Raw genomic sequence first — 13644 nt, 5'->3', positions numbered from 1 at the left:
GATTTCATGGCTGCAGTCACCGTCCACAGTGATTTTGGAGCCCAAGAAGAGGAAACCTGTCACTACTTCCACCTTTTCCCTCTCTATTTGCCATGAAGGAATGGGGCTGGATGCCATGATCTTAGCTTTTTTAACATTTAGTTTTAAGCCAGCTCTTTCACTCTCCTCCTTTGCCCCATCTAGATGCTCTCTAGTTCCTCTTTGCTTTCTGCCATTAGGGTGGTATCATCTGCATATCTGAGGCTGTTGATGTTTCTCCTGCCTATTTTGATTCCAGCTTGTAACTCATCCAGCCTGGCATTTCTCATGTCTTGCTTAAGTTCAGTCAATTCAGTGGCTCAGTCGTGTCCGACTCTTTGTGACCCCATGAATCACAGCACGCCAGGCCTCCCTGTCCATCACAAACTCCCAGAGTTTACTCAAACTCATGCCCATCGAGTCAGTGATGCCATCCAGTCATCTCATTCTCTGTCGTCCCCTTCTCCTCCTGCCCCTAATCCCTCCCAGCATCAGGGTCTTTTCCAATGAGTCAACTCTTCGCATGAGGTGGCGAAAGTATTGGAGTTTCAGCTTCAGCGTCAGTCCTTCCAATGAACACCCAGGACTGATCTCCTTTTGGATGGACTGGTTGAATCTCCTTGCAGTCCAAGGGACTCCCAAGAGTCTTCTCCAACACCACAGTTCAAAAGTGTCAATTCTTCGGTGCTCAGCTTTCTTTATAGTCCAACTCTCACATCCATACATGACCACTGGAAAAACCATAGCCTTGACCAGACAGGCCCTTGTTGGCAAAGTAATGTCTCTGCTTTTTAGTATGCTGCTTAGGTTGGTCATAACTCTCCTTCCAAGGAGTAAGCGTCTTTTAATTTTATGGCTGCAGTCACCATCCGCAGTGATTTTGGAGCCCAAGCAAATAAAGTCTGACACTGCTTCTACTGTCTCCCCAACTATTTCCCATGAAGTATGTCTTGTTTAAGCCACGGTTATTTTCAGTTCTCTGTTACTCATGGCCAAACATCTCTTCACTCAAATTTATTTGACTAAATTTACTTCTCTCACAATTCAAAGTGATACCATATTCTCTAGAACCCCAGATTTCAATGAAGAAGATCATGATTGCCTGTCAAAATGATAAATGACTTCAGAAATTGCATCTTCAGCCCTTTTCAGCCATTTAATTCTTAGACTAGAGTATTTATATTTTTAGTTTGCTTTTCAACAATACTGCATCTATTCCCATTATTTAAGTTGTCTTTTTCTCCTTACATTATAACTATCTTGAGAATTTAAAACCAAAACAGGAATGCAATTTTAATATGTGTAATTCAAATTTTACTATCCAGAAATAAGGTTTTATCAGAACAAAGCCACACTCATTCCCAAATTACTATCTGTGGCTGCTTCTGCACTACACCAAAGCTCAGTGGAATAATTGGAAAGTCTAAAGCACTCACTATCTGTCCCTTTACGGAAAATGTTTGTTGGCCCTTGCTCTAGAGGAAGGAGATTAATGAAAGCAAATATGGAAGCTGATTTAGACAGCACTGAAAGTTGGAGGACAGAAGCAGGGGAGACAGGATGACTAATGCAGGTCACGGGGGAGCCAGACAGGAGAGCTTTGGAGAAAGGCAGATAACCGTCTCCTTGGATCTCTGCCCTGTGACAATTGCTAGAAAAGAAAAAGATCCGTTAAAGAAAATTTCAGTGAATATAATTCCTTGAGGCAAGATTAGGTGCTAAAATAAAACCAGGGACCAACATGAGAGAAAATAAAATTTGATCCCAAACTCAGAAACAAAAAATAAACTCCAGATGGTTTAAAAATCTAAATAGAAAGAAGGAAAGAAAGGGAGGAAGGAGGGAAAGAGGAAGAAGACAAGATGACTAAAAAGTTAATACAATGCAATGAAATAATAAGAACATAGTTCTTACAACTTTGGTAATAAGGGAATTTTCTGAGCAAGATAAAAAGCCAAGAAATCAGAAAACTAAAAAAAGTTAAACTTATAAATTTGAACTATGTAATAAATAAACCAATCACATAAATTTGAACTACTGTATAGCAAAATACACCACAATCAGATCAAAAGGCAAAGAAGGTTAAAGATATATTTATAATATATAGCAGCAATCAAAGATAAAAAATTCCTAGAAGTAAATAATCATAATTTATTATTATCATAATGAAATGACCAACATCAAAAATAGAGTGATGGAGAGAAACAAGCTATTTACAGAAGAAGAAATATCCATGGCCACTGAGCATATGGCAAGATGCTCAACTTACAATGATCAAATTAAAACAGTAATAGTGCATTTTTACATATCTTAAAATCCTTTGCACTAAAAATCTAGGCTAAAAGATTAAAAACTAAAGGCTTTCTATTCCCAAGAAAAAAATAACAAACCTAAAATACTCATTACTTGGGAGTGATTTGAGACAGGCTGGACAGAGTAACTGAAATACACTGCATTTCAAATATGTCAAAGATATTGTAGAGGTTCTAGGAAAAGCAAAAGGCCTGATTAATAGCCTCTAAACTGTGTTCCTTCCTTAAGGGAGGACACTAGATGGGAGATCAGAAGCCCCGGATAGTGACTCTGGGGAAAATCATCTATGTTATAATGCAGCCTTAAAACATCATTTGGGTGTTTTATTTTCTTCCTTATGTATCTCCATATTTTCCATTGCTTACAACCATTATTTTAATGATCATAAAAATGTTTAATTAAAATAAACTAATCAGAAAAATTAATGCAATAAATTCAAGAACCAAAACAAAACAAAAAAACACTAACAACTAGGAAACCATGATGTAAAACAAAGTAGGTTTCCTAGCTAATTTTTGAGTTTATTAAAATTTAAGATGATATTTATAAATACACACAGTCTTTCAGCCTATTTCCTGGTGCCCTGGACTGTACTGGCTTTCAGGGGAATACCAAAGAAATGGATGACTCTGCCCTTCAAGAGACTGTCTGATACCAGGGAGAGCAACATAAAACTCATGGTTTGTTAAAGGCTAATAAGTACGATGTAAATTTGATAAAGTTGTGTGTTCTCTTCGCTTCCGTTATGAAAAGTATGTCCACACCAGCCCTGGCAGTTCGTTTGCAGTAACAGTCCCAGTTTTACTACTTTCTTACCATCTGACCACAGAATAAATCTGTGGAATAGGGGTTCTCTGATATAATACATTGATTTATTAGGTTATTGTATGCAAAGTTGTTTGACCTACATAGCAGCAATCCCCAATAAACACTGAATTGATCCTATGTCTGATCCGTATCCAATCATTTCTAAACCTAGCTAATCTGATTGTATTCATATAAAATTTGTCTGTTTTTCACAGAAAAAGAGCAAATAAAAAGTACCACCTGACTAACTCAATCCTTGGATTTAGCTACTACTTTAAATAGAGAATTGAGTTACACAATTCTGTTGTGTAAAAAGAATTGGTTATAAAAGATTGGTTCTTTGACCACAAATATCATTTTGTGACACATAACATTTGGATGAAAAACTCATTTCTACAGGTCAATAGTCCATATTTCTTTCTGGAAAACAATCCCCTGTATCTCCAATAATGGCATTTTGAAGAGCACTGAATGATTACTGTATGCCAGACACTGGTCTAACAGCTTCAAATGTATTAACTCTTTCAATCCTCCCTCCAGCCCCATGATGCTATTATCCACTGTTTACAGATGAGGAAACTGAGGTGCAGAAGTTAAACAATTTGCCCAGCATTAGATGGTAAACTTTGCCTGGCTTTAGAGCAGACTCTGAAACACTTTGCTTTCTCTCAGTCTCTTGGGGCATCTTCAGTGAGGTGTCTGTGGCACATTAATATATGGTCTGTTTAAAACATGCTCCTCATCAATTTCCTCCCACAATAAACTTTTCTCTCTTGACTTCCCTATTTCTTTCAGCCTGTATTCATATTTATTCTTATTAATACCTGCCTATTTTGCAAACAGTGTAACATGAAAGGAAAAATCCTACTTTGGGAGCCATAAATCTCAAGATTCCAGTCTTCACTCACAGTATAATTTGGGCACTTTGAGTAATCTCAGAGAGCCTAACTTTCTCATCAATAAGGCCTCCTTTCTGCTCAATAATTCGACATACCAATAATGTTTATAAAGTATTGTAAAAATTAGTAAACAATAAAATAAAAGAACAAATAAATATTTTAAAAGAGTATGAGAAGAATTTTTATTTTGACCACTGAATAATATGATTCTGTAAGATAATTTTATAGCCAAAAAAACCTAAGAAGAAAAAAGGGTTCAAAAATGTTAAATTCTTATGTAAATTATGGCATATCTGCAGAATAAAATATGATGTCACAGTTCCATGAGCAGCTACGCTTTTAAGAGTTCTGAAAGACATAGGAAATGCTTCAATGTTAGGTGCACGAAAGGAACTCCAATTAAAATGCCTCTACCTGAAACTTCCCTGCGTATGTATGCATTCTCAAGTTCAATTTTCCAACACTTGGCTGCTTCCTTTCCTGATCCGCATGTTTCTCTGAGTTCTGGGCTCATCAAATTTAAATATCTTAAGGACAGTTATTCCTTTTGTGTTTTAGGAAGCTTGCCAGCTACCAAAATCCACAGCCACCATTAAAAGATGAGGGTCAACAAAGACAGCATCTCACAAAGAAATTGTAACCAGCACTCCAGGGAGGCATGATATAGTTTCCCTTTGGGAATTCAACAAAGCAAGTACCACTGAGATGAAACATGTAACATTAAAAATTATTTCATCTGAAAGTACTGTGCCTTTAAGTGAGCAAAACAAATTCTAAGGGAAGAGCAGTTGCAGAATACTGCTGTACTGCAAGCCTATGAGAGTAGAAAATCAAAGGAAAGAAAAATAGAGCAAAAGAACAGCATCAGCTCAGATCCTAAGGTATTTATAAAAAAAAAAGTCTCCACCAAGCTAGATCGTTGGTTATTACACAGGCTTGTGGAAGATCTTTGCTGTCTTGAATATTTGAAGATATTTTTCCTTTTCATCACTTCTCCAAACACAAATCTCCTCATCCAAAAGATAGCAATGAGCAAATGCTTGAAAAAGATGTAAACACTTTACTCAACCCACACATATGTTCAACATTAATACAGTCTTCTTTGTGATTCTATCTCTATACTCTTTCCATGTAGTAGACTATTGTTTGTCAACACAGTCTTTGTTTAAGAACCATTTATGTAAGTGAAAAAAAAAAATCTTGGCTCTCAAGAAAGAACTCTACATTACAACATGAATTTTTAGAATCAGTTTTAAAACTATGAAAGTTAAAGTGTTAGTTGCTCAGTGGTATTCAACTCTTTGCGACCCCACGGACTACAGTCTGCCAGGTTCCACTGTCCATAGAATTCTCCAGGCAAGAATACTGGAGTGGGTTGCCATTTTCTCCTCCAGGGGATCTTCCCAACCCAGGGATCGAACCCACGTCGCTTGAGTATCCTGCATTAGCAAGTGGGTTCCTTACCAGTAGCGCCACCTGGGAAGCAAATACTTGAGTGATGTTTGTCTAACCAAACTTTTGGATCTAGCCTCCCATTTCAGAAGTTACAAGAACCAGAGGAGTAAGCTAAGTGACACCAGGAGGAAGAAATGAGACAAACTCAGAAGGTAGTATATTCTACAAAACAACTGGTATTGTCTTTGGTCTCTGCAACAAGTCAGTGTTAGGAAAAACAAGAGACTGTTCTGGATTAAAGGACTTTGGGGATATGACATCCAGATGCACCACAAGGCCCTGGGCTGAATTCTGCTACAGAGAAACCATCTGTCAAGGACATGCTGGGAACACCTATGGAAATTTGAATATGACAGGATATTAAACAATGTAAGAATGATTACCACTTACATTAGTGGTGATGATAATTTAGCTATGTAGGACAATGTTCTTACTTTTAAAAGATGCACACTGAAGTATTTAGAGGTAAAATGTTGAAACATTTTTATTTTGTTTTACAATACTTTAGTATTATTAACCTACAGTTTTGAAAAAGTTGGGGGGGGGGAGGGGTCAGTTGCAAAAACAATTGCCAAAAAATCACGGTTCAAGGTTCAAAAATCACACTCCAGTATCAAATACCATGCTTAACTGGACAAAGTGAAACAAGAACTGAGAAGTTCTAATTTTGAGAAGTCTCCACATCAACCCACCCCTACCTGGCCACAACATGCTAAGTAATTTTTTTTTCAAATTTAAAGTAAAATATCAACTTTCAGAAGATCTGCCAGTATAATTTGAGAGAAACTTTTAAGCCTGCTATACCAATATTCAAAATCACTAAAGACAGGGATCAGAGGATACAAAATTATAACATACTATTCCAAAGTAACCATAACTAAAGCAACATGTAATACTTGGCTTTCTGTCTTTTTCCACAAGTTTCATTGCCATATCTAGGAATTATTTCCTTTGAACATTAATAAACATTCTTTGTTCTAAGCACATACCTAACAAATAAGGCAGCAAAGGTCAAAAGTTTAGACAATATTTGGGGGAAAGAAGCTGAACTTCAGCTAAAGCCTCACAACCAGTTTCATCATATGACTTCGGTAAGTTACTGCGGTTGACCGTGCTAGCCGCTACCTGGGAGTCCTGTAAAGGCTCCTGATAAAAAGTGGTAAAAGGCTTAAGATTCTTAAGGATACAAAATCAGTCGAATTCAGATTACAAATAGGTTAGATCTATAGGTACACAGACATTCTCTTCAAGGAGACTACAGCCGAATACAATGATCAAAAAGGTGGCTTTCTCTATTTGTTCAAAGAAATGTGCAATTTAAACACACCTACCTTTGGGTATGGAAGTAATAAACTTAGAAATGTAAGCAAAACAAAACAAGAACCACCAACCTCAGACCCAGCTGCCTGCAGACCACTTCTGCGTCTGCATCATCCCACTGGTCGTCACAGACTGTCCCCCACTGACCGGCATGGTAGACCTCCACTCGGCCCTCACGCACACTGCTGCCCCCAACAAGGCGCAGGATGGGGAACGCAGGGCCTGCAATACAAAATTAACAACAAATTAAACCTACACATTTACACTGAGCTGTAGAAGATCAGGCATATTCTATTTCTTTGCCATTCTCAATCATAAAGTTATATTTAATAAGCCACTTCAGTGATATGGACATACCCATGCATGTCTAATATATTTTATGATAATCTCAACTGATTAAAACCCTCCAAGTTGCATTAAACTCATACAAATAGCTGTCAAGAGGAAGCAGTCTAAATTCACTTTTCCCCGAGGACCTCAGAAACCAGAAAAGATACACTCAAAACTGCAGTTATTGGAAATCCATTTGATTTTTATGGTATTGTGGGGGGTAGCACTGATTTTTTACTTACAGTAACCTGAGCATTACCAACATGTAATTATTAACAATGGCACTTATATCTATGACATACTTGCTTTCAGCACAGAAATATTTTTACATTTGTAAAGATCAAGTCAAAGTTAACATTATCACAATATAAGACGCTGGTGGACATCACAGCCAGTACCTTCAAAAAACAATATTGAAGATTCATCTGCATATGAATCAGTTCATCATTTGTGTATGAATCAATTCATTCTCTGTGAAGAATACCAGAGGCTTCCCCATGCAAATTCCTTATTACAGTCTACAATGCCTATAGTCTAGCTTCATCAGTTTTTTCATTTTTCTCTCTTTTTCTTAGTCTAGAATTGAGGACACAGGGAACGCCTTTCCCTTTCACTCAAGTACTTCAGATACCTAGCTATGGAGAAGGCATGTAATAAATATGTGTTGACTGATTGGATTGGCAAGTGATGACTAAAAGCCTAGAAAGAATATCCCAAACAACGAAAAAATAACTATCGACATCCATTCCTTCAATTCTGTTTCTTAAACTGCTATTAGGCAGAGAGGCACTGCACAAATGCTGCCCTTAAGTATATTGCCTCGGGACATGGACAACAAGAGTACAGATGACAGACCACTGAGAAGGCCCTGCAGGGGCTCAGGTGCAAAAGGTGCTTGCCCACCACTAGAGGAAATTAGGGAATCCCTTCTCAAGGAGCTGCAGCTAAGAGGGCCAAGATGATGGATGGGATTTCATATGTTAGACATGGGGGATGTGCAGCTCAGACAAAATGAACCAAATGAACAAAAGCACAGAAGCACAAAGCTGTATGTGTTTGGGAAACAGAACAGCCTCTAATTTTTCTGGAATAAAGAATGTGAGATGGTCAAAGGTTCACAACAGGCTGGGTCCCTATTAGGGAATTTAGTTTTATCTTTTGCCAAAGACTCATCATTTATCCACATGAAATACGCTTCTAATTCCTCCACAGTATAAGCAGCTATCAATAAATGGTATTTGGACATTCGTATTTATATTCAAATATCACACCAGAGAAGGGATTTAGATTAGTGAACATGTACATCTACTCATATTCTGATATTTGTAACACAGTTTTCTTACATAAGTCAACTAGCACTTGTAATTTGGAAAACAATAAAGGTAGGTTTAATAAATGTAACTGTTCTCAACATTATATAGCAGCTTCTTATGATTTACGATTGCTGAATTATGTATAAGAAACCTAAATTTACATGTTATTATGTTTTTCTTTTAAGAAGCTTGGAAAATATAGATACAAACCAGTGGAAACAGCATAAATTTCTTAAATTATTATATCCTTCTCTGCCTCTCTTCTCCCCACCTCCATGGTAAGCGTGGGAAAAACAGAAAAACAAAAAAATTTAAGAGGAAATTTAAAATTATCTACAACCTAGAAACATTATGGCATAATTACCTTACATTTTTTAAAATGTTGTGCTTTATTTTTAAATGTAGTTTTTACACTGGTTGTATAAGTATTTGTGAAAATATAGAGAAGCTCAAAGACAAAATTTAGTCACCATCTCACATCTTCCCAACAAATACACTCACAAAAAAAAATCATTTGAAAGAAATTTCAGTGAAGTAGTTGACTCGTATTTAATTTGTGGATAAATAAAACTCCCAGACATTTTCATTTATATTGATATTTCCTATGTCCAATACTCAGATAAGATCTTCTACTTTCTAAGTGTTAGAAAAATACTACATGCCAAGATGCTAAATGTAAATTCCACACTAAAAGAAAGTATTAATATTAAAGGTCTACTCTGTGCCTTAAGATAGACTCAGTGTTTGCTGATTTGAGCTATTTGTTTTCATATTCTCATTTAATTTACCATAAAAGCATGTTTTTTCACTCTCACTTCTAATTTATTCTCAACCTTCAATATTTTATATATGCTTACACCAAGCTTAAATTTATCTTTGCAGCCAGAGTATAAACAAGTGGGTAGATTATAGAGAATGGACAGCTTTCTAAAAAGAAAGAGTAGACAGAGATCCTGAAAAAAAGGATTGTTTTCAAAATTTTACTTACCTCACTACGTGAAAAACGCTAACATATTTATCAGTTAGGTTGGACACAGAATACAAGCAATATCTACAAAAAGCAGCGCACTGTTGAGCCCGATTCACAGCATCCCTGATGTAGCGATGTGTAAACACGTATGTGCCAAAGACAGGATTACCAAGAGGTGGAGAGGCAAAGGAAGAAGAGGAAAAACGTACAAGGCATAAGATTCAGAACGCACCTTGCACCCACAGAGGACTGTAGCTCTGCAAGCACACACTTGTATGATATCCTGCACCATTTCCACTAGTTCTTCCAGTCAGTTCACAGGAATGACCCTAGCTTGGGTCTTCCTATGTTTTGTGGAGGAAGCGTGTCAATTCCTTCCCTGATACTTGTACTCAATCAGAATCCATTGCCCTGGCTGTCTGCTGGCATTCTAAGACTTGGGACATCTTATCACATTGCTATCTCCAAGAAAATCCAAAAAGGTGTGATAGCCACAGGCTGTGGTCACACGTTAAAACAACCATGGACCCCAGAAAACCCACCCGCCATTGTGAAACTAAAAGCCTAGAAAGAATATCCCAAACAAGGAAAAATAAGTGGCAAAGGGAGCTTCTCCTGCTGCTTCCGTTCACATGATCATACACACACCTGTATACCGAAACCATATACTAATCACCAATGCTGCAGATGGTGACTGCAGCCATGAAATTAAAGGATGCTTCCTCCTTGGAAGGAAAGTTATGACCAACCTAAGCAGCATATTAAAAAGCAGAGACATTACTTTGTCAACAAAGGTCCGTCTAGTCAAGGCTATGGTTTTTCCAGTGGTTATGTACAGATGTGAGAGTTGGACTATAAAGAAAGCTAAGCGCCAAAGAATTGATGCTTTTGAACTGTGGTATTGGAGAAGACTCTTGAGAGTCCCTTGAACTGCAAGGAGATCCAACCAGTCTTACCTAAAGAAAATCAGTCCTGAGTGTTCATTGGAAGGACTGATGTTGAAGCTGAAGGTCCAATACTTTGGCCACCTGATGCGAAGAGCTGACTCATTTGAAAAGACCCTGATGCTGGGAAAGATTGAGGGCAGGAGGAGAAGGTGACAACAGAGGATGAGATGGATGGGTGGCATCACCGAGTCAATGGAGATGAGTTTGGGTAAACTCCGGGAGTTGGTGATGGACAGGGAGGCCTAGCGTGCTGCGGTCCATGGGGTCGCGAACAGTCAGACACGACTGAGCAACTGAACTGAACTGAATGCCTAGGACATCATGCATAGAAGGAGCCCTTATCCAAGGTAGCGATTTGTTTTATGGAATGTGCTATCTTCAAAGGAGAACACTAATACTATGAGTCTATTCTATTCTATAAAGTGAAAACATTTTTTGTAGTTGCTGTATTTTATATTTGGTTCAAGATGATTTTTAACTTGATTCCAGAACAATTTTTCATTACCCAAATAAGTGTCTCAAATACAGTATATAATAATCCTATAAACAAATTAGATTAAAACAGAAAATATGTGAAATGAGGTCAGGGCTTCCCAGGTGGTCCAGTGGTTAAGAGTTTGCCTTGCAATGCAGGGGATACCAGTTCAATCCCTGGTCTGGGAAGATCCCACATGCTAGGGGGCAGTTAGGCCCAAGCTTCACAACTACTAAAGCCTGCATGCTCTAGAGCCCGTGATCCACAGCAAGAAAAGCCACCTCAAGGAGGCTTCAAGGAGAAGCCCACTTACTGCAACTAGAGAATAGCCCCCGCTTACTGCAACTAGAGAGAGCCCGTGCATAGCAATAAAGACTCGGTGCAACCAAAAAATTTTTTAATTAAAAGAAAAACTGAGTTCATATGTAAATCCAACTGTTAGATGAATTCCTTTAAAGACTAATTAGATTGTTGATAGACTATGATGATTCAGACTCAGGTCTGTATTTAAACGCTTAGGAAAACATTTAACTAAGACACGTTTTTCATCTGGAATGTTGAAAACAGAATAAAAGTAAAGCAAGAAAATAAAATTTTTTTTTCTTTTTACCATGGGAAAAGCTACACAGGACAGCAGCTGCCATCTTAGAACATGCCCCGCCCTGCCAGATGTCTTTTTCACAAAGCAGTATATTTTCTTCATCTCCTCAGCAACGGACATTACTCCAATAAATGGGAATAAGGCCCAGTTCAGAAAACAGGGCTTGTTTTGCGACTCCTTTTCCTCTGGAAGTACAATGCTCAAGGTTAGGTTTATCGAATGTAGGCTAATTTTTATCAAAGCACTAGGATTTTAAAAAATGGAAGAAATCAATAAAGGTGGATGTGGAAGAAAAAGACAAACATAATGGATTATGTAAATGTCAAGGAAATAAAAACATTAGATCAGAACAGGGTGATTACCTATGGCAATCTTTCTAATTAACCTTGAATAACTAATGCTAGGCATGTGCCTTTATCTACAGCTGATTTTAGAAGAAAATGGGCAAATACTACAGACATAAAACAGAGGAGTCTGGATGGTTATGTGAAAGAAATGTGTCTGTCCTGTGATCTAGTGGGACTTGGATTCCAGTCTGCACTCAGCTGCAAATTACTCTAACATGTCTCTAAATCCTTCCTTCTGATACACAAAAGAAGTCTGGATGCTTGAAGATTCTTTCCTACTCCAATATTTTAGGCTGTCATCTTCAAAACAATTATTATTACCACATCTAAGAAAGGTAATACCAAGAGAGGCAATCCATTCCCATTTTTAAAAATTTTATACATATATATATAATAGCATTTGCTAGCAAGACTTTGAAATCAATTAAGATAACTCATCTAGTCTACATACTTTTAACCTCTGATATGTACAAAACTGAAATTAAATTTTTAAAAGATTAAATGCTTATCTGAATAACATGATGATCTCTAGAACTGTCTCCATGCGACAGCTTCCGTTAACCCAACGATAAATATTTGGGGTGTATCTAAAATATGAATCTGTCTTGACAGCAATAAAGCCAGGTTGCTCTGCCCTTATTTGAAATTCTCTTTTATTAATGGATGACTAAGAGATGACAGAAGGAATCAGATCAGCTTATCTGAAGTTTATGTTTGCAGAAAGCTAGTTTACATTCTTTGATCAATCGAGAGAATCTCTGTAATTCACATCTCCACTACAGAGCTTGTTTTTGTTTTTAAATTTTTTAGAAAATTTTAATGGCATATAGTTGGTTTACAATGTTGTGTCTGCGTACAGAAAAGTGAACCAGCTATGCACACACACACCCATTCTGTCTGCTGTACAGAAAAGTGAATCAATTATGCACACACACACACCCCCATTCTGTCTGCTGTGCAGAAAAGTGAATCAGCTATGCACACACACACCCATTCTGTCTGCTGTACAGAAAAGTGAATCAATTATGCACACACACACCCCCATTCTGTCTGCTGTGCAGAAAAGTGAATCAGCTATGCACACACACACCCATTCTGTCTGCCATACAGAAAAGTGAATCAGCTATGCACACACACACCCGTTCTGTCTGCCGTACAGAAAAGTAATCAATTATGCACACACACACCCATTCTGTCTGCTGTACAGAAAAGTGAATCAGCTATGCATGGACATATATCCATTCTTCTTTAGATTATTTTCCCATATAGGTCATCAGAGAGCATGGAGTAGAGTTGCCTGTGCTATAAAACAGGTACTTATTAATTATCTATTTCATATATAGTAGTCTGTATATATCAATCCCAATCTCCCAATTTATCCCTCCCTACTGTTCCCCCTTAGTAATCATAGGATTGTTTTCTACATCTGTAACTCTACTTCTATTTTGTAAATAAGTTCATTTGTACCATTTTTGTTTTCTGATGTCAGTCTCACAGAAAATTTTACTCTTCCCTGATTTTCAGGGATAATAAAAGCACCGGTAGAAAGGTACATGAAGAAAGACACCGACAGGAGCCTACAAATTTGTTACACCTGCAGGCTGTCAAAGAAGAAGCACCAAGCCGACATTCTTTGTGACTTGCCCACCAGCCAAGGACTGTTTCCAACAAAATACTGGAGATAAAATCAGTAATTAACATGATAACACCATAACTCTTTGTAGGTGCTCCCCTTCCTCTTGCTTTTACCCTGATTTATTCCAACCCTCATTGTAAAAAATTAGTGAGGTTGTTGCTTAACCTAACTAATTGTTTAGTTAACTAATAACTTAACTAATCGTTGTTTAGT

General features: G+C 37.4%; 1 protein-coding gene across 1 annotated transcript in view; it reads right to left on the bottom strand.

Moving 5' to 3' along the window:
- Nucleotides 1-13644, bottom strand: part of PRSS12 (serine protease 12) — a 76282-nt gene that overhangs the window by 43535 nt on the left and 19103 nt on the right. Inside the window, exon 2 of the mRNA XM_043871063.1 lies at nt 6884-7034. Within this exon, the coding sequence (XP_043726998.1) occupies nt 6884-7034 (151 nt within the window). The remainder of the gene's footprint in view (nt 1-6883; nt 7035-13644) is intronic.

This window comes from Cervus elaphus, chromosome 17 (genome assembly GCF_910594005.1).
Source record: "Cervus elaphus chromosome 17, mCerEla1.1, whole genome shotgun sequence".
In the NCBI taxonomy this organism is placed as follows: Eukaryota; Metazoa; Chordata; class Mammalia; order Artiodactyla; family Cervidae; genus Cervus; species Cervus elaphus.
Note: the sequence above shows the minus strand (reverse complement) of the source record. Positions and strands in the feature narration are given on the sequence as shown.